This window comes from Balaenoptera musculus, chromosome 1 (genome assembly GCF_009873245.2).
Source record: "Balaenoptera musculus isolate JJ_BM4_2016_0621 chromosome 1, mBalMus1.pri.v3, whole genome shotgun sequence".
NCBI lineage: Eukaryota > Metazoa > Chordata > Mammalia > Artiodactyla > Balaenopteridae > Balaenoptera > Balaenoptera musculus.
Window position 1 is genome coordinate 37005755 of NC_045785.1, and position 27457 is coordinate 37033211.

At 38.0% G+C, this 27457-nt stretch overlaps 1 protein-coding gene across 1 annotated transcript in view; it reads right to left on the minus strand.

Annotated features, from left to right (window-relative positions):
• Positions 1-27457, minus strand: part of EIF2B3 (eukaryotic translation initiation factor 2B subunit gamma) — a 153852-nt gene that overhangs the window by 91799 nt on the left and 34596 nt on the right. Inside the window, exon 4 of the mRNA XM_036859827.1 lies at positions 7530-7689. Coding sequence (XP_036715722.1) covers positions 7530-7689 — 160 coding nt within the window. The remainder of the gene's footprint in view (positions 1-7529; positions 7690-27457) is intronic.

The following is a 27457-nucleotide window of genomic DNA, read 5'->3' on the forward strand; positions in this document are numbered from 1 at the left end:
GATACCATTTTACTTCTGCTCAACTGACGCAAAGAATCTGACAACGCCAAGTGCTGGAGAGTAGATGGAGCAATGAATTCTTTTAAATCTCTGGTAGTTGGGGAAACTGATATAACCACTTTGGAAAAGAGTAAAACTGTTTACCAATACCCCCCAAATTGAACATTCATATATTCTATGACCCAGCAATTCTATTAAGAAACTCTTACATGTGCCCATTAAACAGTATGTACATAAATGTTCATAACAGCACTGGTGACAACAGCAAAAATTTGGAATCAATCTAAACCCCCACTGCTTGAAAAGTGAATAAATGAACTGTAGTGTATTTATACAGTGCAATTTTGTATAGCACTCAAAATGAAGAAACTGTAGCTGCCCATAACAATAAGGATGAACCTCAGTAATATAATATTGGAAAAAGTAAGTCCCAGTAGATTACATCCATCATGCTATCTTTTTAAATAAAATTAGAAGCAACTAAAAAATATATCAGGACTTCCCTGGTGGCACAGTGGTTAAGAATCCGCCTGCCAATGCAGGGGACACGAGTTCAATCCCTGGTCTGGGAAGGTCCCACATGCCACAGAGCAACTAAGCCCATGCGCCACAACTACTGAGCCTGTGCTCTAGAGCCCATGAGCCACAACTACTGAGCTGGCGTGCCACAAATACTAAAGCCCGTGTGCCTAGAGCCCATGCTTCGCAACAAGAGAAACCACTGCAATGAGAGGTCTGTGCACCACAACGAAGAGTAGTCCCTGCTCGCCGCAACTAGAGAAAGCCTGCACACAGCAACAAGGACCCAACGCAGCCAAAAATAAATAAATAAAATTTTAAAAATACATATATATCAATATATATTTTTAGAATACATAAAGCTGAGATAAAGGAAAGCCAAAAAAAAAAAAGATAAACAAGATTCAGTAAGGTGTTGATAATTACCTTAGATGGGGACAATAGTGAGTTGGGAGGGGGTAAGATCACATTGGTAGACGTTTTAAAGTTTGAGTTGAGTGGTGGGTTAAAAAAAAAAAGATTAGTGTTTTCATTTTCTTTGGATATATACCCAGGAGTGGAACTGCTGAATCATATGGTAGTTCTATTTTTAGCTTTCTGAGGAACCTCCATGCTGTTTTCCACAGTGGCTGCACCAGTTTACATTCCCTCCAACAGTGTACAAAGTTTCCCCTTTCTTCACAGCCTTGCCAACGCTTGTTATTTGTGATGACAGCCATTCTGAGAGATGTGAGGTAACATCTCATTGTGGTTTTGATTTGCATTTCTGAAAAGATACATGCACCCCAATGCTCATAGCAGTATTATTTATAATAGCTAAGATATGGAAGCAACCTAAGTGTCCATCAAATGATTAGATAAAGAAGATGTAGAGTATATATATATATATATATATATGCACACACATACACAATGGAATACTAATCAGCCACAAAAAAAGAATGAAAATTTTGCCATTTGTAATAACATGGAGGGACCTGGAAGGTATTATGCTTACTTAGTGAAATAAGTCAGATGAGAAAGACAAACACTGTATGTTACCACTTACATGTGGAATTTAAAAAATATAACAAAAAAGAAATAGACTAACAGATATAGACAACAAACTAGTGGTTACCAGTGGGGAGAGGGAAGGTGGAGGGGCAAGATAGGGGTAGGGGATTAAGAAGTACGAAGAACTATGTATAAAATAAGTAAGCTAAAAGGATATATTGTACAGCACATGGAATATAGCCAATATTTTAAAATAACTATAAATGGAGTATAATCTTTAAAAATTGTGAATCACCATGTTGTATACTTGAAACTTATATAATATTGTAAACCAACTATACCTCACTGAAAATAAAACAGGCAAACAAAATAGAGAATTACAGTCTAAGAGAACATGAAACGTATTAATAAAAGTTCACTTAATTTTTTTTAAAGGTAATTAATCTGAGAAAAAATTTTTAGAACTGAGGACTTGAATTTTAAGATTGAAAGGCTCATTAGCATCCAACACAGGGGATGACATTAAACTATACTAAGGCATATCAATGTGAAATTTTAGAAGTTTAGAAACAATAAGATCCTATAAGCTTCTAGAAAGGAAAAAAAATGGTCTCATACAAAAAGAATCAAGAATCACAATGGTGTTGGACTTAATAGAAAAGCTAAAAGATAGTGAAATAATACCTTCAAAATTTTGAGGGGACAGGATTTACAAGGGAAGTTTATACCCAGCCGCCCCCCGCAAAAAAAGTGGATATAAACTAAGAAAGAGGAAAATATGAGGTTCAAGATATGAGAGTGAAGGGTGAACCTAAAATGACAGTTACACAGCAGAGCAGCTAGTCCAGAATCTAGGAGAGAGATCTTTAAGAATTTGAAATTGAGGGAAACAGTGTGTTGGAAAGTAATGAGAGGAAAGTCACACAACTGGGGTTAAGGCTGAATTAGTAATAAATACATAGAAAACGAAGCAAATGAAAAAATGAGACAATTAATTTTTAGGAAAATAAAAGGAAGAAAGAGAAAAGTAACAACATACTACAGGTTCAGCTGTGAAAACCATTTATACATTCAAAATAATGTAAACATCAAATATTCAGTTAATCAACACTACAATATAAGTAACTATATTAGGAAGCTGAGGAGACTGGAAGTTTGCATACGTGTGGTGGGGGCAGAAGGTGTGGTAAAATAGAACTAAATCTTTAACTTTCATAGTAGGAAGTAAATAGATAATTCCTAAAACTAAAAATATCAAGACATAACAAACAAAAGCATGTTATTTGAAAGGTGGGGTTAAATGTGAAAAAAAATTAGCTAAAAATGTTGAAAGTGGCTGCCTCTGAGTGAGGTGAGGAGAGACAAGATGGGGGTTGCTATTTATTATAATATACCTTGGAGAATTACATCACTTTTAAAATTATGGGCATATAAAACATTGATAGAAATTAAAACTAAATTTAAAAAAAAAAGAAGTAGAAAGCCCAGGCTATGAAGTTATAAGGCACGGGTTCAAGTTCTGATTCTATCACTTACCACTGATGTGATATTGAACAACTATCCACAAAGTGCTATTAGGCCACAGATGGATATAAAAGTTGGTAAGTAACAAAACTACCTAGCCCCATTCATTGGATTTTACCTTATGAGCAAATCTTGATTATTTATGTTTCTTATATAGGACTTAGCATAGATTTTATACACAGTATGTCCTAAATTCAATGACTACATCAAAATTTAATGCATTTGTTAGTCAGGGATCTGATTTCATACCAACTACCCAATCTGTACCTAAGTAAATTGCTCAACTCCTTCTTTTCAAATATCATGTCTTTAAAACATATTTCCCTGTAACTAAGGCATTAAACTGTTCCCTGTATTTTGTACATGCTCCTATTATTGTACTTGGCACATTGTGACACACAATTTCTAGCATATTTGAACTTATTTCTGTATACTGTTTCCTCAATCACAAGAATTTCAGTTTTGAGTATGCAGGGATTTCAAGTCACTTCTGTTGGATATAATTAGGAAAAAAAAGGGGGAGGGGGCAGTGAGAATAGGATTGAGAAGAGAAAAAAGATCAGTAGAAGCCTAAGCAGGAATAGAAGGTTTTTGTTTTTGTTTTTGTTTTTTTTTTGCAGTAGAGCTTTGAGAAAAATCAAGGAAGCTGAAGCAAAAGAAATATAGGCTCACAACTGCCTGCCAGCATTTGTTAATACAGAGGGAGCTAAGCTGACTGAGAGGTGACAACCAAGTGACAGCTTTCACTTGTGAGATTCTGAAGCACTTTGATATATACTGATTCTAGTCTGAACCAAAGCTGTATATAACTCTGAGAACTAGGAAGGAGTTTGAGAAATACTACAGTGAACTTGATACGTTAAAAAACAATTGCCTAGAACTTTTTCCATTTCATATATCCCAAGAGACACGGTGGAACCACAGAGATAATAGTCAATAATTTGTGTCACAAAATCATAGTAGCATTAAACATTTGCACACAGGAATGTCCAGAAAAAAAAGCCCCTTAGTAAACATGTTATCTGTAATTAAGCAAAATAAACATACTATGTTCTCACTGAAATTGCGAAAGAAGGAAATCTTGGATTTTCTAACAAGCAAGGGATGGTAAGTGGAAATTAATTATCTTTACACAACTGGTTGGTTGAATCCATATTGCGAAACCTGGATATGAAGGGCCAACTACAGTGTTTCAAGTAGCAGATCACATGCTTTACAAACACCTCATTTAATTCTCACACAAAAATCCCCAAAGGATTCAGTCTCATTTTACAGCTAAAGAAAATGAAGTTCAAGTCAGTTAGACAATTTGTCCAAGACCACACAGTTTTTGAGCGTTGAAGCCCACCCAGTCTGAACTCCAGAACGTGTGCTTTTAACAACCATGCTACAGCAGTAGCTGTTTAATTTAAAAATCTTGAAACATTTCTAAACGCGAATTAATAGGCAATGGGAATTCCCTGTCCAGTGTTTAGGACTACATGCTTCCATTGCAGGGGGCACGGGTTCAACCCCTTGTCGGGGAACTAAGATCCCACAAGCTGCGTGGTGTGGCAAAAAAAAAAAGAAAAGAAAAGAAAAAAAAATTAATAGGCAATGTACTGTCAGTGTGCTAAACCTATATTGCTGAAACTCGGGCTCTTATAATACCCACTCATGAATCTAACTACAGCTCAGACTCAAATTTTTAGGATTTAAACATCTAGGGCTTGAATTTACTTTCTCTTACCTCGGGGGCAATAAGAGTTACCTTTATAGACAGGCCCTTCAACCCATTCAGTAACATCTACTGACTGGTCACCACCGGCCATAACTGAGCCAGACGCTGGGGATAAAGTGAACAAACTGGACATGACCCATATTCTCACGGAGCTTATAGTCCAGAGAGTAAGTAAGAGAGTAGGGCTGCCATACGTAGGCAAACAAGGGGCTATAATTTCATATTAGAGAGTCAAGGAAGACCTCTCTCAGCAAATAACTTGAAGGCTAAGCTGGATTTAGAGTGCATGTGTTGTGGGTAAGGGGAGAGCATTTCTGGTAGAGAACATCATGTGTAAAGGCTTGTAGCAGGAAAAAAAAAAACAGTCCAAAAAATCCAAACATAAGTTTGATCCTCCCCTCCTCAGTATCTACAGCTCCTACAAATCTGAGAAGGAAGTGGCAACAGGGAGAACGATGGCTCCTGAAACATCTAGCCATTAGGCATTCTCCAATAAGCCAGTAAGAACACAATTTGGGAAACTTGGACCTAAGGGATCTAGACTATTGAACAACATCTGAGAACAAGAGGACTGCAGGCTGTTCTGGCACATAAGAGCAGCCAAGAGGCAGGCCAAATACACAATGAGAAATTTAGGATTCTTTTAAAAAAATGCTTATCACTGAAATGCATAGCATTCCATGGTAAGAATTTAAAACTCAGTCATTTAGGTGAAACTTAGCCGTCAAACATAACAAAATATAGATATTGAGGAGTTCAAAATTTCATGTTAAGAATGAAAAATCTTTCTATAATGCAAATCTGATTATGACATTCTCTTGTTTAAAATTCCTCAAACAACTCCCCACTGTTTTGGGGATAAAGTTCAAACTCTTTAGTCTAATCCCTGTATTCTCTCCAGTACCATTTCCTGCTTCCCTGCCCTCCATACTCACACTATAACCATACAGCAAGTTACCAGTATACATCATACCTTTTCAAAGAGAATAGAAGAGCCAACATAAAGGAACTTCCACTAACCACGTTGTGACAACTTAAGCATCAAAACATTTTAAAATGAATAGACAGATAATAGTTACAGTTATTTTAAAATAAAATTGTGAAAAGCTACACATTTATAATGATACTTAAGAGATAAAGGCTAATATGTAATGTACTAAAAAGTTATAATACCAAGAAGAGTAACTATAGTAGGGTATTTGATTTTTTAAAATTGTTGTAAGTAGAGGAGTATGAAAAAAAGAAAACATTAATAATTGTAAAATATACATATGTTTATAAAGCCTGGATACACAGTTGTTTGTATCTGTATAGGTAGAAAAGGCTGAATACAGGAAATTGCGAGTAAGCAAACCAGACCTCACAAAAGTAGAAACTGTGTCAAGAACAAAAGAACTGATCCACATGAGAAGCATACATAATAACAAGGTAGAAAGAGGATTCAACAATTGATCTGCACCAGTGATTGCTTTAACACAAAAAGCAACTAGAAAGAAGTTTCAACGCTATAATCCAAAATTACAAGTTAACCAAATGCCCTGAAGAAGAGAACTAAAAGTACAAACTACATTACTCAAATCCTAGGAATGAACATTCTAGGTGGCTCTATTAATAATAGTCAGATACTAATAAGCCATATATAGCTTCTAATAATTGCAACAGACTGCGTCAATATATAATGACAGGACAATGGGTTACATAATTCTGACTAAGAAAAACCTAAAGAACACATCATTCCAGGGAAAAACTCCAGGGAAAAAACACATCATTCCAGGAAAAACTAAAACCTATATAAAAAGTATGATCTAACAAAGCTTTTTGGTCCTAAGTTAAGTTTTTTTTTTTTTTTAATATTTATTTATTTGGTTGCACCGGGTCTTAGTTGCAGCATGTAGAGTCCTTAGTTGCTGCTCGCTGGTTCCTTAGTTGTGGCACGTGGGCTCTTTAGTTGCGGCATGCATGTGGGATCTAGTTCCCTGACCAGGGATCAAACCCTGGCCCCCTGCATTGGGAGCGCAGAGTCTTAACCACTGTGCCACCAGGGAAGTCCCATAAGTTCAGTTATTAAAAGTAGCCCAGTCATAGAATCAGTGACTCAGGTTTGAAATACTCTGGGAAAAGCAATCATGAACTATGCCTTAACTAAAAATCAATAACAAGTCAATAACCCAAATTCTATAACCCTGGCTGGACTAGAGTATTATTCCTTTTCTTTTTGGTCTGGTAAGATTACTATAACTCTCTGAAGATTAAAAAAAAAATAACCCACTACTAGAATCCTAGGAAATATCAAGATAAGTATGTTGTAATCCTAAGAAGACAAAGCATGGTTAACGACTATTTTGTTTATTGGCTATTCAGGGTGATTGGTGTATTCAGAAGAATCAACCATACTAAATTTGTAATAATAATTTTAATTGCTTAAAGATATCTAATTTAATTTGTAATCAAATATTAAGTATTTTTTAAACATTGATTTTAAATTACATTTTTTGGTTTCTTAGTATACGTATTCAATTATTTGAGTTTTAAACACAATGCAAACAGTTCTGAGTGCTCCTCTCTGCAGACAAAAGCCTCTTGGATGGTACGGAATCTAATCAATAGTTATAAGCCTCTTCAAATCAGGGACTGTGTCTTATTTGACTTTATGTCACCAACCTCTAGCACAGTAGAGTCAGTTCTCAATAAATGTTTCTTAAGTGAAAGCATGAATGATAATAATAATTATAAGAACCCAACAAACAAATAAATCAAACTCTAGTCTCCTTACCTGCTTTTTTTTTCCCCTTTTGACCTGGAACTGGTTCTAAGCCATCCTGACCTTTTCTCATTAACATGGCAAGCGATGCATCATGAGCTCTGAACAGGTCCACTACCTCATGTAAGGCAACATCTGTTATCAGATCACAGCTCAGGACCAGTATATCTGTCTGTCAAATGGAGAAGGGGAAAAGTCAATATCACAAAGGACAATGGATCACACAAATCATCACAGGATAAACTTACAATGTCTTCGAAGAACACAAACTGCACACTTGCCCTAAAACCTTTTTTATAGCAGTAGCACAGGTAAAATAAATGGGGTCGTTCTAATTGAGCTGTGTTGGAGGAGGGTCTGGAATTCCTACCTCCCCTTTGTGTACGCCTTACTGCTGCTGTCCCTGAGGCACCTCTGGAATCCTGGGCTCTAAGAAACAGAGTACGAAAACCACCACATTGTCTATTTCTGTGACTACGGAGTTAATGATCTTAAATTTATACATCCCTTTACAGTTCAAAAAGCACTTTGGCAAAGTTTGATGATTCAATATGGTTATGAAATACTTTATTTTAAAGCAGTCACTTTGATTGGAAGATTAGGATTGATACATATACATTACTGATACTATGTATAAAATAGATAACTAATGAGAACATACTGTATAGCACAGGGAACTCTACTTAATGCAATGTGGTGACCTAAATGGGAAGGAAATCCAAAAAAGAGGGGATATATGTATATGTATAGCTGATTCATTTTACTGTACAGTAGAAACTAACACAACATTGTAATGCAACTATACTCCCATAAAAATTAATTAAAAAAAACTTAAAGTCACTTTTCTACAATACTAGGAAATAAATAACACAAGAATATACTATAATGTGCCCTTCTTTGGGAAATCAGTCTAGCTAATAAACAATTATAATACAACCTCAGGTATGTATAAAAGCACTCATTTAATCCTCATAACAGTACAGGTTCTGCTATTTTAAAAAGTCTGAAAAACATTGGAGTAAATTATTCCAGATTTAAGAATAAAGTAAATATCTACATGGAAATTTCTGTAAGTGGCTCCAACTTTTCTAAGATTTTAATTTAAAATCAAGATTCCTGCTTTGGGGGAAAATATAGATAATTTCAACTTACATTCTAGGAAAGCAAAGAATCATACTTGCTCAGGAAGTGACTCAACCATCAGAATGCCTTATCTTACTGCCTGCAATTTCTTATTCCGAATACAGAATCTGTACCAGAACCGTCATTTCTTTTTCTACATATAACTCATTACTTATAGCTTAAACAATTCCTTTTGAAGTCCTCTTAAGTTTAAGAAGTTCAAATTTGGATTTTTTTCTACTCTTCTACTTAAGGCTCTCTTAATTCTTTCTGGATCTTAACTGAGCTAAAAAAAAAAAAAGTTCCTATAAACATCTTCTTCTTAGGAAAAAAAAATTCCTTAAGTCTGCAGCTCACCATCCAGGAACTGTCAAACGTTAACAGATCAGCCCACATACATGCAAGCTAAGGAAGAAATAGCTTGCAGAATCCTACTTCTTGTTAACAATGCTTAGAAAGGAAGTATTGACCATTTACTAAAGACATGTCACTTACAGCAGTACAGCAGTTGCCCCATTTCTTTATAATGAAAATGACAGTTTGTTGAAGAAAAAAAATCCTTTCTATTTTTCTAAGTTTCTTTAATAAGATGACTGATTTCTGCAAGCTGACTGTTCCACAATAAATTTAATTATTAAGTGTACTCCAGAGTGAAGAAAACGACCCCAATGCAGATGCCTCTGAAGTGGTGACAATGTTGTCTTGGAAAATAAATGCTGTTATCATTCAATATCTGCAAAAAATTAATCTGTCAGCATAGTGAATGTCAAACAAGTCCTGCATAATTGTGAACAGTCTGCAGCCTCATTTATCTCTTTGCTTTTAGATGACTTTTTGCTAAGCTGAATGCAAAATCCCCAAGGAGCAAAAGGAACAGAGCCCTCCCCCGTGTCTGGTTGCCATCTGTTCTCAGAGTGAAAAGAAAGGCTTCAGTTTGAAAGGGCAGGGCCTGGGATACAGATGGAGGTGCTATTCCATCAGGCCCTCTTCCTGCCTCTGCTCCCAGAGAATGGACCACTCTCACTGAGACCAAACACATTCCTGTCTTCTCTGCAACTCCACTTCCAAAGGAAAGTCTCTGCTGACAAACTGTACTTTGTTTCCAAAGCTAGAAATCCTGGAAGAAGAAACTAAAGTCTAAAAGGAAAATGAAATCATCCTTACATCTTTGTAATGCTATCTATTTTTCTTTACATTTTAATAAAAGTTGTAACAGGAAGAAAATAAATGACTATTGTTTTTATTTTTATTCTAAAAATGCAAAGCCCATTCTAGAAATGCAAATGTTCTTCTACTAATTGGAGCCCAGAGAAAGAAAGTGGAAAAACTGTTAAGAGCCAGAAGTATTTCTGATCATGTGTGACCACAAACCATGAATAAACACAGACTGTTTGGACTGTGAAGCAACTGTATATCTTAACTTGAAAGTTCCTGGGACACACCAACCCTCAGCTGCCTTGTGTTTTGGGCAACCAGTTCTTTTCTAACACCACAGTATGCCTCATCTTCTGCAGAGACCAACTGGCATCTCCACAGACCTCCCTATTCACTATTCTAACAGTTCTCAGTGAGCTTTATCCCAAGCCTGCTCCTCTAGAGGAACCAGGGCAATGTCAAGGGCAAAAAGCACAGCTCTAAAGGACAGCAAATGTGTGCATTTTTCACCAAGTGGAAACATACAAGGTCTTCAAGGGAAAGTAGAAGATAGCACTTTAGTATTCAAGATACCCAGGAATTCAAAACTCAAACTGCTGCCAATTAGTCTTAGCTAAAGCAGACAAATAAAGCTTAGAAAACCCAATTACCAAGCCATGGCAAAGTCCAGAAATCTGTCATTATAAGAACATTTTCTATCAAGCCAAAACCATTGAGTAAAACTAGAAGAAAAAAACAAAACCGGATGTATGCGTGTGTGGTGGTAATGGTGGGGTAGGAGGTGGGGAGAGCCATGGGGACTAGCCTCTTTTCTTTTCCTGGAAGCTGTTCCATGACAGATTGTTATAAATAACACAATCTGGCAAACAATTTCCTCCAGAAAGGAGAAAGAAAAACACACTTACTCCCCTGGAAAAAAACTGTCAGGGCAAGGTAACTACGATGCTTTTACCCACTCAGCACTTCCACAAACAATGGCTATGATCCAAATCACCACCCTACACTCCACCCCTGCCCATACGGAACTAATGAATTCAGCTACTTGGTGTGACTGTGAATGGTCACAATTTACATTACCTATGTGGCCCAATCCCAATCCAATCCCCAAGAGTAGTTTGGTGCTTTAATAATTACTGATGGCTAACTACAATGGAGACCTCACTATGCTCAATTTTGGTTGAAATACTTGGAAAAGATTCCCAGTCTGCAGTCCCCAAAGTGTTCAGCAAAGGGCCAACTGCCACTTTATTTTTACTAGGGTTTGACCAGCAGGTGCAGGAAGGAATGACCAACTTAGTATGTAAATAAGAAATGTGATAATCCTTAGGCTTAGAACTAAATATCTTTCCTCTGCTCCTTAGCTTATAGTGTCACCACCATCCAGGATCTGAAGACAGAAAGCGGGCCATAGCCTAGGGCTGAAGTCTTCTCTTTCCTACCCAGTACCCCTTCCTCACATCTCACTGGTCCCAAGTCCTCCTCTTTTATTTCCACTGCACTGTCTTAGTTCAGGCCTCAAAATATTTTTCCAGTCTTTTTTTTTCCTTAAATTAAAAAAAAAATTTATTTTATTTATTTATTTATTTTTGGCTGTGTTGGGTCTTCGTTGCTGCGTGCGGGCTGCCTCTAGCTGCGGCAAGCGGGGGCTACTCTTCATTGCGGTGCGCGGGCTTCTCATTGTGGTGGCTTCTCTTGTTGCGGAGCATGGGCTCTAGGCACGCGGGCTTCAGTAGTTGTGGTACACGGGTTCAGTAGTTGTGGCTTGCAGGCTCTAGAGCGCAGGCTCAGTAGCTGTGGCACACGGGCTTAGTTGCTCTGCGGCATGTGGGATCTTCCCGGAACAGGGCTCGAACCCGTGTCCCCTGAATTGGCAGGTGGATTCTTAACTACTGCGCCACCAGGGAAGCCCTTTTCCAGTCTCTTAACTGGTCTCTCTCACAGCAGTTTTCCCATATTCTAATCCACACTCCAATTTCCACTGCTTATTTAATTTTTCTGCTTAAAGACACCCTAAAATAGTGTTCTCCAAACCAAAAAAAAAAAATGATAAACACTTATCCACTTATTCCCACTTAAAAAATTTATTTAAAAATACACAAATCGGGACTTCCCTGGTGGCACAGTGGATAAGAATCCGTCTGCCAATGCAGGGACACGGGTTCGAGCCCTGGTCCGGGAAGATCCCACATGCCACGGAGCAACTAAGCCCATGCACCGCAACTACTGAGCCTGTGCTCTGGAGCCCATGAGCCACAACTACTGAGCCCATGTGCTGCAACTACTGAAGCCCGCGCGCCTAGAACCTGTGCTCCACAACAAGAGAAGCCACCACAATGAGAAGCCCACGCACCGCAACAAAGAGTAGCCCCTACTCACTGCAACTAGAGAAAGCCCGCACGCAGCAATGAAGACCCAACGCAGCCAAAAAAATTAAAAAAAACCCAAAACACACAAACCACTATAAATGATATAATATGCTCTTTCTATAACATATATAAAAATAGATTTAAAAGAAGAGATAAAATTAAAAAGAACTAGATATTCTAATTTATTTATTTATTTATAGATATTCTAATATTTACCTCTGGAACTCCATCTTGCACACCCTCTGGCTTTGAGAACACTCCATTTTGGAGATCATTACTGCACAGGATTGAGTTCAAATCGCTTAGCATGACATTAAGGGTCTTCAAAATATGACTCCACCCACCTAATTCAGCCTTCTTTCTCACAATCCTCCCTCCACATAGTTAATGTTAATTTGCTAAGAGTAAACTGCCAAGAATGCGTTCCCTAGTCTCTCTTTCCACGACACCACACATTCATCCATCAAGATTCTGGTCTTGTCACAGTTATTGGAAAGGGAAGAGCCAATATATTATCTCATCTAGACATGAAGTCTTTTCTGATCCATTACTGACCTTAAATCACTAAACTGGATTACAATTTTTTTCCCATCTAGACTTTGAGCTTCATAAGGAGCTCTTTTACCTTTGTATCCCCAGAGTTCAACCTGGTATGGGCAAACAAAAGCATCAGTAAATGTTGGCACACTTCCTGTTACCTCCTTGTCCTTGTCTAAATTGACTCAAAGATTGAAGACCTAAATGTAAGACCGGACACTATAAACCTCTTAGAGGAAAACATAGGAAAAACACTCTGTGACATAAACCACAGCAAGATCTTTTTGACCCACCTCCTAGAGTAATCAAAATAAAAACAAAAATAAACAAATGGGACCTAATTAAACTTAAAAGCTATTGCACAGCAAAAGAAACCATAAACAAGACGAAAAGACAACCCTCAGAATGGGAGAATATATTTGCAAAACGAAGCTACAGACAAAGGATTAATCTCCAAAATATACAAACAGCTCATGGAGCTCAATGTCAAAAAAACAAACAACCCAATTAAAAAATGGGCGGAAGACCTAAATAGACATTTCACCAAAGAAGACATACAGATGGCCAAGAGGCACATGAAAAGGGGCTCAACATCAATAATTATTAGAGAAATGCAAATCAGAACTACAATGAGGTATCACCTCACGCTGGTCAGAATGGCCATCATCAGAAAATCTACAAACAAATGCTGGAGAGGCTGTGGAGAAAAGGGAACCCTCTTGCACTGTTGGTGGGAATGTAAATTGATACAGCCACTATGGAGAACAGTACGGAGGTTCCTTAAAAAACTAAAAATAGAACTACCATACGACCCAGCAATCCCACTACTGGGTATATACCCTGAGAAAACCATAATTCAAAAAGAGCCATGTACCAAAATGTTCATTGCAGCTCTATTTACAATAGCCAGGACATGGAAGCAACCTAAGTGTCCATCATCGGACGAATGGATAAAGAAGATGTGGCACATATATACAATGGAATATTACTCAGCCATAAAAAGAAACGAAATGGAGGTATTTGTAGTGAGGTGGATGGAGTTAGAGTCTGTCATACAGAGTGAAGTAAGTCAGAAAGAGAAAAACAAATACAGTATGCTAACACATATATATGGAATCTAAGGAAAAAAAAAAAGGTCATGAAGAACTTAGTGGCAAGACAGGAATAAAGACACAGACCTACTAGAGAATGGACTTGGGGATATGGGGAGGGGGAAGGGTAAGATGTGACAGGGTGAGACAGTGGCATGGACATATATACACTACTAAATGTAAAATAGATAGCTAGTGGGAAGCAGTCGCATAGCACAGGGAGATCAGCTCGGTGCTTTGTGACCACCTAGAGGGGTGGGATAGGGAGGGTGGGAGGGAGGGAGACACAAGAGGGAAGAGATATGGGAACATATGTATATGTATAACTGATTCACTTTGTTATAAAGCAGAAAGTAACACGCCATTGTAAAGCAATTATACTCCAATAAAGATGTTAAAAAAAAAAAAAAGGACACATGTACCCCAGTGTTCACTGCAGCGCTATTTACAATAGCCAGGACATGGAAACAACCTAAATGTCCAATGACAGATGAATGGATAAAGAAGATGTGGTACATATATACAATGGAATATTACTCAGCCATAAAAAGGAACAAAATTGGGTCACTTGTAGAGACATGGATGGACCTAGAGTCTGTCATACAGAGGGAAGTAAGTCAGAAAGAGAAAAACAAATATCGTATATTAACGTATGTATGTGGACTCTAGAAAAATGGTACAGATGAACCTATTTGGAGGGCAGGAATAGAGACACAGATGTAGAGAACGGACATGTGGACATAGAGGGAGAAGGGGAGGGTGTGATGAATTGGGAGATCAGGATTGACATATATACAGTACCATGTGTAAAATAGATAGCTAGGTGGAACATGCTATAAAGCACAGGAAGCTCAGCTCAGTGATCTGTGACAACCTAGATGGGTGGGATGGGTGGGGGTGGGAGGGAGGTCCAAGAGGAAGGGGATATAGGTATACATATAGCTGATTCACTTCATTGTACAGCAGAAACTAACACAACATTGTAAAGCAATTATACTTCAATAAAAAAAAATCAACAAGAAATCAGTATCTGAAACATACAAGGAACTCTGGCAAATTCAAGTTTTGCTTTTAGAACTTTCCAGAATTTTTTTCTGAATATATTTGATCCATGGTTGGTTGAATCTGTGGATGTAGAACCCACAGATATGGAGGGCCAACAGTGGATGTTGTAACTTGCATGAACGTTGAAAACATGCTAAATGAAAGAAGCCAGATATAAAGTCCACATACTGGATGATTCCATCATATGAGATGTCCAGAACAGGGAAATCTACAGAGACAGAAAGTAGATTAGTGGTTGTTTAAGGTGAACGAGGAGTGCGGGGTGGCAGGGGGGGAGAGCAATAGTGAAACGGTTGGGACTTCTTTTTGAGGTGTTGAAAATGTTCTAAAATTGAGTATGATGATGGTTACACGTATTTGTGAACATACTAAAAACCAGTGTGTTGTACATTCAAATGGGTGAATTGTATGATATGTGAATTATATTTCAACAAATATACATTTTTGCTTAAATAAACAAAAAAAAATCCTTTTTTTTTTTTTTTAATTTTTGGCTGCGTTGGGTCCTCGTTGCTGCAAGTGGGCTTTCTCTAGTTGTGGCGAACTGGGGCTACTCTTTGTTGTGGTGCACGGGCTTATTGCAGTGGCTTCTCTTGTTTCGGAGCATGGGCTCTAGGTGTGCAGGCTTCAGTAGTTGTGGCTCGCAGGCTCTAGAGCGCGGGCTCAGTAGTTGTGGTGCATGGGCTTAGTTGCTCCGCAGCATGTGGCATCTTCCCGGACCAGGGATCGAACCTGTATCCCCTGCATTGGCAAGTGGATTCTTAACCACTGCGCCACCAGGGAAGTCCAAAAAAATCCAATTTTAGATGTTTAGAAACATCAGACTTTCTGACAGAGCTGAGTACCCTTTGTAGATATTGTGACTGTTCGGAGTTAGGACAGGGATCACAGAGGTAATTTGGCAGCTTCCTAAAGCAATGAGGTAGGGAACGAACTTGCTGCCGCCAAAGAAGAAAAGACAGAGATATTTGAAAGGAAAGAAATCAGATGCTGCTGTCCTGGACAGCATGGCTAGAGGGTGATGTGCTACACTTATAATTTTAAAATGTAGGTTCAATACTTATAGTCATAATATTTTTAGTTCATTCACCTTCCTACAGTAAGTTTTCCTCTTCAGTATAGAACAAATAGAAGAATTCTACTCATCTTTCCTGTGTGAAGCTAAAAACTAACTGAGAATGTATTAATTTCTGTTAAATGAGTTCTACATAAAAATGCTGGTCACTTCTCTTCCAGGATTTAGATATCTGTAATTTAATTTTAATCTCCAAATGCACTGATATTAATAGAGAAATAACAAATGCTTTTTGTTCTCTCAAATCAAACCTTCATTTTGAAATAATTTATTATTCTGAATTTATATTAAATAATTTCATTCTTTTTCTTCATGTCAGATACAAATACTCCACATGATAAATGCATCATTGCCTCATTTCAGACCACAGAGTATGCTCTTACATTACATATTTTCTGCCTGTAACTTGAATATTAATTTTATCCTGAAGTATATGACATAGAAATAGTGTCTAGTTTACTTAGAAACCAGAAAGCTCAGAAGAAGATCAGCAGAGGGCTGTGAAAGAGGGGAATTTATAACAATATGAGAAACAGACAATTAACTAGTTAAAAAAAAAAAGAAACTAAAATCAAGGTTTTATCACCCCCCAAAAGTTACTTCTAAGATTAGATATGTTTATTTTTCCTATTAATTCCACATGTGACTTTGATAAGTCATTCCCTCTTTGGGCCTCAGTTTCCTCATCTATAAGATGAGAGGGCTGCACCAACTCTGAAGTCCTTCATGGCATAAAACTGTATGATTACAAGGGTCAAGCTATTCTCAATTCTTTATCTAGAGCTATGCTCTGGGTTCAGTGGCATTAATGATGGTGGTGACCCTAAAGTCCTGAGTTTCTAATCCACTTTGGGAATCATGATGAAAGATTAAATCATGTTAAGTATAATTTTGAGGCTCAGCACATTTAATTAAACTTGAATTCTTTCTGCACGACATGGGGAATATAGTAAATATTTTATAATAACTAGAAATAGAGTATAACCTTTAAAAATTGTGAATCACTGTATTGTACACCTGTAACATATACTATTTATATCAACTATATTTCAATTAAAACATAAATTAAAGTAAATAAACTTGAATTAATTCAAAAGTAACAATCCATATATGGCATGTAAGGCAATTCTCAGTTAAGTCAGTTAGGCACAAAAATCCAGAATCAGGTAACCATTCTGGTTAAAGAGAATGTAACAATCCAAGTTAATTCATTAAAGGATGTGTCTCTGAACACCTTTTTAGCAACAGCCTGACTAACCACATACTTTTAGAATTCCAATCCATAAAGATTCCAGTTCAGAAACTAGTTACACTCTACCTGCTACTGTCAGTTCAACTTGTTCTCTAAGGCTATGTTATCTCTAAGTTGATGGCAAAGACAAGTAACTTAAAATTGGACAGCATTTTACCATTTACAAAGCTCTTACATATATTTTATTTCATTTAATTCTAAATTCACGTAATTCTAAAATATCAATATAGTTAAACTCATTTTATAGACAAAAAAATAGGCTCAGAAACACTATGTGATCTGTCCCTTTGCCATCACATTGCTTTCCAAAATACACACACACACCCTAACAATAATAGTGGTGCTAAATGAATCTATGTCCTCTTTATACATACCCATGTTACATTTAAATTTGGTCATGCATCTTACTATTTAAAACTAAATCATACTTAATGAAAAACTAGAAGATAGGTTGTATTTCAAAATAATATGTATGATACTTGAAAACTGTAAAGTACTGTATGATTATAAGACTTTGCTTTTATTGAAATTAATAAATCTGTGATCACTTTGTAATGTATAAAAATATCAATCATTATGTTGTACAACCTGAAACTAATATAATATTGTAAGTCTATTAATTATACTTCAATAAAAAATTAATATATCTCTTATAATAATGACCTCCAGATCACAGAATGTAAATAATACCACTGTGACTTGCACTGTTCAGACCACATTTCTGAACATCACATTCTGAAAGAGACACTGACAAATCAGAGAGGTCAGAGGAAGTTACAGGGATGTTGACGGGTCTGCAAATTATGGGAACTAGCAATCCTTAAATAGGAGAAGAGAAGAACTTGGGGACCCAATAACTGAAAGGCTGCCACTGGAAGAGCAAGATCGTGTGTTTTGATTGCTCAAGGACAGAATACGATCAAAAAGTAGAAATTTAAGAGGAGCACTGATGAGGGACTTCCCTGGCAGTCCAGTGGTTAAGACTCTGTGCTTCCACTGCAGGAGGCACGGGTTTGATCCCTGGTCAGGGAACTAAGATCCTGCATGCTGCATGGTGTGGCCAAAAAAACAAAACAAAACAAAACAAAAAAGGAGCAGTGATGAGTTCAACATTACAAAAAACTTTCTAATGTCTAGAAGCTCATGAGAAATACCCATCGGAGGTTTTCAAACACAGCCTAGCATAACCTCCATGGGAATCGATTCTTGTGGAGGGTAAAAGATTAGATTAGATGTCTAATTCTAAGGTCCTAACAGTCTATCACTCTTGATTATAAAAGAACCGAAGGAATTGTTTAGGACATTTTCTCTGTCCTTCATACTGTCCTCCAACCAAAGGCCCCAGAGATGGAGTAAGTAAACTCCTTACTCGTTATCATTTCCAGGCCATTTCTCTCACTCCATTACCCCAGTTCATGACATGAAGCACATGACAACAGACAAAATCACCTACTCCTCCTCGTTGCAGTCAGCTACAGAACTCCCTTGTCACCCTTCTCCTTCTTTAGAGATTGTGAAAGTTTTAAGTAAAGATGATAGATTGAAGAGGCACAACTATATTTCCCTTTCCCAAAACATCAATGGAATAATAGTAATAGGATATTTTAAATGGGCATAAATGCACAAAAACAGGAAAAATGGGAGAGAATACAACATTGAAAACAATGACTCCTAAGTCAGTCGTAGGAAAACTGAGAAGCAACTCAGTTTATACCAGACTCCCCAAAAGGCTCAGAAACTGATATGAGTAGAAAGCTGGGAAGGGAGGGGTTAAAATAAAAAGGCCCTTTGAAAGATCCCTCTTTTCTACTCTGTGCAACCCAACTACTGCACAGGTCCCACCGCTGTAGATGGCTGAAGAGAATAAAATAGAGGATATCTGGACTGGGGAACAAGCATAATCACAGCTGGCAGTAGGGAGACGGGATGGACCTTAGAGAAAAGGAGGGATTTAAAAAAGAATACATACAGGATTCTGAGACACCCACTTCCCCTCCCTGCCCCAACCCCAGCCCTGACTCTCATTCATTTCCTAGAATGCCAGCAGAAAGAGAAAAAAACCTAAAGATACAGATGTAAGAGATTCCTCTGAAAGAGCCCAACCATATTACCATATCACCCTACAGTGAAGCTCATAGTCGACATGCTCCATCCATACACAAAATTTGAGCAAAAAGATTAAAAAATGGAAAATATGAGAGAAAAGATAAGAAAATTAGAGTACCAGTCTAAGATATCCATTATCAGAATAGTAAGTTTCCAGAAAAAAAAAAAACAGAAAAAAATAGTTAAGAATCATCAACAAAATGACTTTTTAAAGTTCCCCTAAACTGAAGGACATGAATATCCAAGTTGAAAGGTTTCACTGAGTGGAGGGCTCACATGGATAAAACAGATTCACATGAAAGTACATCATCATGAAATTTCAGAACACTTGGGACAAAGAGAAGATGACACAAATTTCCAGAGAAAAAGGTGATCAGATTCAAAAGATTAGTAATTACAAAAGCTTAGGACTTAACAACACTGGAAGGTAAAGACAATGGAGCAATGTCTTCAAAATTCTTAAGGATCAGCTTTGCAACTGAGAATTCTATACCTTGTCAAACTATCAACCAAGTATGACGGTAGAATAAAGAGATTTTTCAGGCATGCAAGGTCTCAAAAAATTTAGCTCCCAAACAAATTTTGTCAGGAAGCTCTAGTATGTTTTTCAGAAAAACAAGGGAGTAAACCAAGAAAAAGGAAAATATGGATTCCAGGAAATTGAAGAAAAGAGGCAAAGTAAATCCTCATGATGGTGAAGGGAGATGACAGAATGATAACTACACACACACCAGGCAAAGAAGGCAATCACTACTACTCTGGGAGAGACTTCCTTAGGAAGATGAAATTGACAGAATAGCTGAGGAGTCTAAATATCTTGAGAGACGATTAGACAACTAGTAAAAAGTTGGGGTTAATCAATAAGTTCATAGAAAACTAAGCACAGGAAAGACAAGCTATGATTATTACCTTGCAGGGAAAAAAATGGTGTGGCAAAGGAAAAAAACTGTAGATGACCACAAGGCTCAGCAGTTTACATGGTCAAACTACATAGTCAAGCACTAAATATTGATCTTCCAAAATTACAATATAACTATATTAGAAGGAGTAAAATCCTCATCTGTCATAGTAGGGAATCAATAAGTAGTGTCTAAAACAGAAAGTAACCATTTAAGCATGTTATTTAGAGATACAAAGGTAAAAACCAAAATAATTAGCTAAAAGAAGAGAATGTGATTACCTTTATGGTAAAGACTATGGGGAGAGGGCAACAGGGGACTAAAATTTTTAGGGACAAACTCTGAACTGCTGAACTCTTTAAATTATATGCACACATAACTTTGATAAATATTTATTAAGATTTTTAAAAAACTACTTTAGAACTATCTTCCTCTGTTTCATTCCTTCTTTTATTACCTCAGTAATTTCAACATCCTTATGTTAGGGTTCCTTGACCACACTTCTGATTATTTTTTGCTCCACCTCACTCAACCATTTTGTCATACCCTATTCCTTGGCATTACCAATAACTGCACTATCTCCAAAGTCTCATTTTAAAATAACCTATGAATTCATAAAACACACACATATTGAACCCTTAATACGACCAGGTACTATTTTAGGGGCTAGAGATATAGCAGTGGACAAAACAAAAATCCCTGTCCTCACTGAGCTTACATCCTATTCTCTGACCACCACCTTCTCCTATTTTTCCAACTAACTTACTTTGGTACTCTGAATCCAGCAATTCTGATTCTAACAGGATCCTTGATTCATTCACTACACTGAATTTTCACATCCTCGTTCCCCTGCTGACCTCACTTACACAGCTTATGGTGGTCAATCACTATAATTACTCCCTTACATACATCTTTGCCTTCCTCACCACTCTATCCCTTGTACTCATCTGGCAAAGCTCCAATGTTGGATAAATCCCAGCTCTTTGCCTACTTTACACCTGAATCCAAGAAGCTGAACACAGGTGGAAAAAACTCATAACAGTATTTGCTAGACTTATTTTATTTATTTTATTTTAAAATTTATTTATTTATTTAATTTTTGGTTGCGTTGGGTCTTCATTGCTGTGCGTGGGCTTTCTCTAATTGCTGCGAGCGAGGGCCACGCTTCGTCGCGGTACACGGGCTTCTCGTTGCGGTGGCTTCTCTTGTTGCAGAGCACGGGCTCTAGGCACATGGGCTTCAGTAGTTGTGGCTTGCGGGCTCTAGAGCGCAGGCTCAGTAGTTGTGGCGCAAGGGCTTAGCTGCTCCGCGGCATGTGGGATCTTCCTGGACCAGGGCTCGAACCCGTGTCCACTGCATTGGCAGGCAGATTCTTAACCACTGCGCCACCAGGCAAGCCCGCTAGTCAATTAACTCTTACATCCTCTGAGATGATTTCATATCTTCTCATCCTTCCTTAAAATTTCAATAATCTTCTCCCTTCCTTACTCTTAGCTGGTGGCTTCACTTCTTATTTCAGTGAGAAAACAGAAGCAGCGAACATCTTTGTGGCAAAAAGTTAACAAATGTACATGCATTACATGTTACATATTCTGTCTGTAATAATGGATTAACTGTCCCTCCTCCAATCTAAGGCAAACCTACCCACTTGCACACTGGATCACATTCCCTCTAATCTACTCGATAAATTTCATAAGGGCAGGGACTTTGTTTTATTCACTGTTCATCCCAAGAGCCCAGCACAGTGACTAGTATATGGTAGCTAGGAAAAATATAGTTGAATTGAATAACTGAATGCTTTCTTTTCTCTGTCATCAATTTCCTCCTCTTCAAGATCATTCCCATCAGCATACACATATGCTAAAATATAATCCATCTTAAAAAAAAAAAGAATGTCATTTTTATAAGCTAAGCAAGGGAGTATTTCTATCACACATATTCTTTTGTAGGTATGAAATATTTCATTCTGTCCTAATTTTCTTCTCACCTCATATCAAAATTTCTCGAAACAGCTGTCTCACTGTCTCCATTTCCTCTTCCTCCTCCCCTCCTCTCTAATCAGGCTTCTGTCCCTACCACTCCAGCAACGGTGTAAGTCATGAATGCACCCATCTTGCCAAATTCTTAGTTCTCATTTTACTCAGCTTCTCAGTAGTATTTGGCACAACTGATCACTCCCTCCTTGATTCACTTTCCTCACTCAGCTTCCATGACATCTTAATTTCCTGATTTTTCTGTCTACTTCAGTGGCCATACTTTCCTAATCACTTTTGTTTGTTCCACCTCTGCTTCGTGATATCTAAATACTGGGCTCAGACTTAGGCCCTCTTCTCTTCTTCTGCTACACACACTCCTTAGATGATTTCACATTGGCTTTATTTAATTTTTTTAATTAATTAATTAATTAATTTTTATTTATTTATTTTTGGCTTCATTGGGTCTTTGTTGCTGTGCGTGGGCTTTCTCTAGTTGCGATGAGCAGGGGCTACTCTTTGTTGTGGTGCACAGGCTTCTCACTGTGGTGTCCTCTCTTGTTGTAGAGCACGGACTCTAGGCACGCGAGCTTCAGTAGTTGTGGCACGTGGGCTCAGTAGTTGTGGCTCACGGGCTCCAGAGCACAGGCTCAGTAGTTGTGGCGCACAGGCTTCATTGTTCCATGGCATGTGGGATCTTCCCGGACCAGGGCTCGAACCCATGTCCCCTGCATTGGCAGGTGGATTCTTAACCACTACGCCACCAGGGAAGTCCCGACATTGGCTCTAAATATCATTTAATTTGTTGATGATCCCCAGGTTTGTATCTCCAGCCCTGACTTTTTCATTATTATTATATTTGTTACGGTGATCAGTGATCAGTAATCTTTGATGTTACTTTTGTAATTTTTCGGGGGTGCCATGAACTGCACCCATTAAGACTGCAAACAACAGATAAATGCTGTGTGTCTTCTGACTGCTTTACCAACTGGTCGCCCTCCCCTACCTCGGACTTCCCTAAGACACAACAATATTGAAATTAGGTCAATTAATTAATAATCCTACAATGGCCTCTAAGTGTTCAAATGAAAGGCAGAGTCGCATGTTTCTCACTTGAAATCAAAAGCTAGAAATGATTAAGCTTAGTGAGGAAGGCATGTCGAGAAGTGAGACAGACCAAAAGCTGGACTCTTGTGCCACAGCCAACTTGTGAATGCAAAGGAAAAGTTCTTAAAGGAAATTAAAAGTACTACTCCAGTGAACACATGAATAAGAAAGTGAAATAGCCTTACTGCTGATACGGAGAAAGTTTTAGTGATCTGGATAGAAGATCAACCAGCCACAACATTCCCTTAAGCCAGAGCAAGGCCCTTACTCTCTTCAATTCTATGAAGGCTGAGAGACGGGAGGAAGCTGCAGAAGAAATGTTTGAAGCTAACAGAGGTTCATTCATGGGGTCTAAGGAAAGAAGCCATCTCCATAACACCAAAGTGCAAGGTGAAGCAGCAAGTTATCCAGAAGATCTAGCTAAGATAAGTAGTGAAGGTGGCTACACTAAAAAACAGATTTTCAATGTAGGTGAAATAGCCTTATATTGGAAGAAGATACCATCTAGGACGTTCATAGCTAGAGTGGAGAAGTCAATGTCTGGCTTCAAAGCTTCAAAGGACAGGCTGACACTCTTGTTAGGGGCTAATGCAGCTTTAAGTTGAAGCCAATGCTCATCTACCATTCCAGAAATCCTAGGGCCCTTAAGAATTATGTTAAATCTACTCTGCCTGTGCTCTACAAATGGAACAACAAAGCCTGGATGACAGCACATCTGTTTACAACATGGTTTACCGAATATTTTAAGCCAACTGTTGAGATCTACTGCTCAGAAAAAAAAATTCATTTCAGAATATTACTGCTCACTGATAATACACCTGGTCACCCAAGAGCTCTGATGGAAGTGTACGAGATTAATGTTGTTCTCATGCCTGTTAACACAACATTCATTCTGAAGCCCATGGATCAGGGAGTCATTTTGACCTTATTATTTAAGAAATACATTTCTTAAGGCTATAGCTGCCATAGACAGTGATTCCTCTGATGGACTTAAGTGAAGTAAATTGAAAACCTGGAAAGGATTCACTATGCTAGATGCCATTAAGAACATTTGTGATTCATGGGAAGAGGTCAAAATATCAATATTAACAGGAGTTTGGAAGAAACTGATTCCATCCTTCTCGGATGACTTTGAGGGGTTCAAGACTTCAATGGAGAAAGTAACTGCAGGTATAGTGGAAATAGCAAGAGAACTAGATTTAGAAGTGGAGCCTGAAGATGTGACTGAATAGCTGCAACCTCATGATAAAACTTTAATGGATGAGGAGCTGCTTCTTACAGATGAGCAAAGAAAATGGTTTCTGGAAATGGACTCTACTCCTGGTGGAGATGCTGTGAAGATTGTTGAAATGACAACAAAGGTTCAGAATATTACATAAACTTGGTTGATAAAGTAGCAGCACAGTTTGAGAGGATTGACTCTAATTTTGAAAGAAGTCCTACTGTGGGTAAAATGCTGTCAAGTAGCACTGCATGCAACAGAAAAATTGCTAGTGAAAGGAAAAGTCAATGAATGCGGCAAACTTCACTGTTGTCTTATTTTAAGAAATTGCTGCAGTGACCCCACCCTTCAGCAACTACCACTCAGACTGGTCAGTAGCCACCAACACCAAGGCAAGACCCTCCACCAGCAAAGATTATGACTTGCTGGAGGCTCAGACGATGGTTAGCATTTTTTAGCAATAAAGTACTTTTAAAATTAAGGTATGTACATTGTGGGGTTTTTTTAAACATTTTTTATTTCTTTAATGTTGTATCTATTTTATTTATTTATTTTTGGCTGCACTGGGTCTTCGTTGCTGCATGCAGGCTTTCTCTAGTTGCGGCAAGCGGGGGCTACTCTTCATTGCGGTGCATGGGCTGCTCATTGCAGTGGCTTCTCTTGTTGTGGAGCACGGGCTCTAGGCATGCAGGCTTCAGTAGTTGTGGCACATGGGCTCAGTAGCTGTGGTGCACGGGCTTAGTTGCTCTGCAGCATGTGGGATCTTCCAGGACCAGGGCTCGAACCCGTGTCCCCTGCATTGGCAGGCAGATTCTTAACCACTGTGCCACCAGGGAAGCCCCTGTATATTGTTTTTTAAGACATAATACTATTGCACGTTTAACAGACTACAGTATAGTGTAAACATAACTTTTATGTGTACTGGGAAACCAAAAACTTCATGTAATTCACTTCACTGAAATATTCACTTTATTGTAGTAGTCTGGAACCAAACCCTCTGAGGTATGCCCGTACAGTTTTATTTTCCATTAAGCAGCTGAAGTAATCTTTTAAAAGCATAAACCACGTGATGTCACTCAATATCCCCCAAAGGTTTCCCAACAGAGAATAAAATCTAAATTCCAAATTCTTACTACAGTCTATAAGATCCTTTATGATATGGTTCTTACCCAACTCTCAGGCCTCATATGCTACCATTCAACTACTTAATTACTGTGCTCCAGTCATACTAGTCTTGCTGCTTCTCAAACATACTAAACTTATTCCTACTTCAGGGTCTTTGCTATTCTCTCTGCGAGGAAAGATCTTCTTATGGCTCACTACCCTACGTCCTTATGGTTTCTTCTCAAATATTATCTGTCTAAAAGAGCTCTCCTTCCTCCATCACTTTTTTTTTAATTGAAGTATAATTGATTTATAATGTTGTGTTAATTTCTGATGTACAGAAAAGTGCCTCAGTTATACACATAACTGAGTGTACACATATATACATTCTTGTTTATATTCTTTTCCATTATGGTTTATCCCAGGATATTGAATATAGTTCCCTGTGCTATACAGTAGGACCTTGTTGTTTATCCATTTTATATGTAATAGTTTGCACCTACTAACCCCAAATTGCCAGTCCATCCCTCCCCCACCCCCCATCCCCCTTGGTAACCACAAGTCTGTTCTCTATGTCTGTGAGTCTGCTTCTGTTTCATGGATAGGTTCATTTGTGTCGTATATTAGATTCCACATATAAGTTTGAAATATATGTTTGGTATATGTCTTTCTCCTTCCAACTTACTTCACTTAGTATGATAATCTCTAGTTGCATCCATGTTGTTGCAAATGGCATTATTTTGTTCTTTTTTATGGCTGAGTAGTAGTCCATTGTACATATGTACCACATCTTAGTTACCCATTCATCTGCTGATGGACATTTAGGTTGTTTCCGTGTCTTGGCTATTGTGTCCTCCACCACTCTTTATCCCCTTATCAGACTTTTTTTAAAAAAATATTTATTTATTTATTTGGCTGTGCCAGGTCTTAGTTGTGGCATGCGGGATCTTCATTGTCGTGTGCGGGATCTTTTAGTTGCAGCATGTGGAATGTTTAGTTGCAGCATGCAGGTTCTTTTTAGTTGCGGCACGCAGGATCTTTTAGTTGCGGCATGCGGGACCTTCAGTTGTAGCATGCGAACTCTTAGTTGCGGCATGTGGGATCTAGTTCCCTGACCAGGGATCAAACCCGGGCCCCCTGCATTGGGAGTGCGGAGTCCTAGCCACTGGACCACCAGGGAAGTCCCCTGACTTTATTTTTCTTCTTAGCACTTGTTATCACCTGAAATTATTTATTTATTGTTTCCTTATTTATTATATCTCTCTCTTTCCTTAAAGAGTAACTCCGTGAGGGCAGGGATCTTGTTTATCTGGTTTACCACTGTATTTCTAGAATAGCACCTGGCATATAGTAGGTGCTCAATACATATTTGTGAATAAATGAAAAATACGAATATTTTATAGATGAATTAAATGCAAACTTGGAATGGACTTGTAATATCATCAAAGGTGACATAGCTTGTAAGTAACGGAACAAGAATTAGAATCCAGGTCTACCTGTTTTTGTGAAAGTCTGTATTCTTTTCACTATGCCATCCTACCTCTTCAATAAAATAAAAGAAAATAATCCTCCCTCTGGGATAACCTGCTTGGGGTAGAGGGCCAGCCAAGTCAGTAAACGTAAGGCTTGGTGGGAACTTACAGATGTAGATAAAGTGAACACCAGACGGCCAATGTTATGATCCCTCTGGTCTACAATCACTGAATCTCATCCACTCACGCTTAGACTCACATAAACATCTGTGTCTATATGAAAGGAGTAAGAAGCTTGTTCCAAATGTTTACAAAGAGCTTACCTCCATCTGTCATTCATTAAAAACAAATACTGAGGGGCTTCCCTGGTGGCGCACTAGTTAAGAATCTGCCT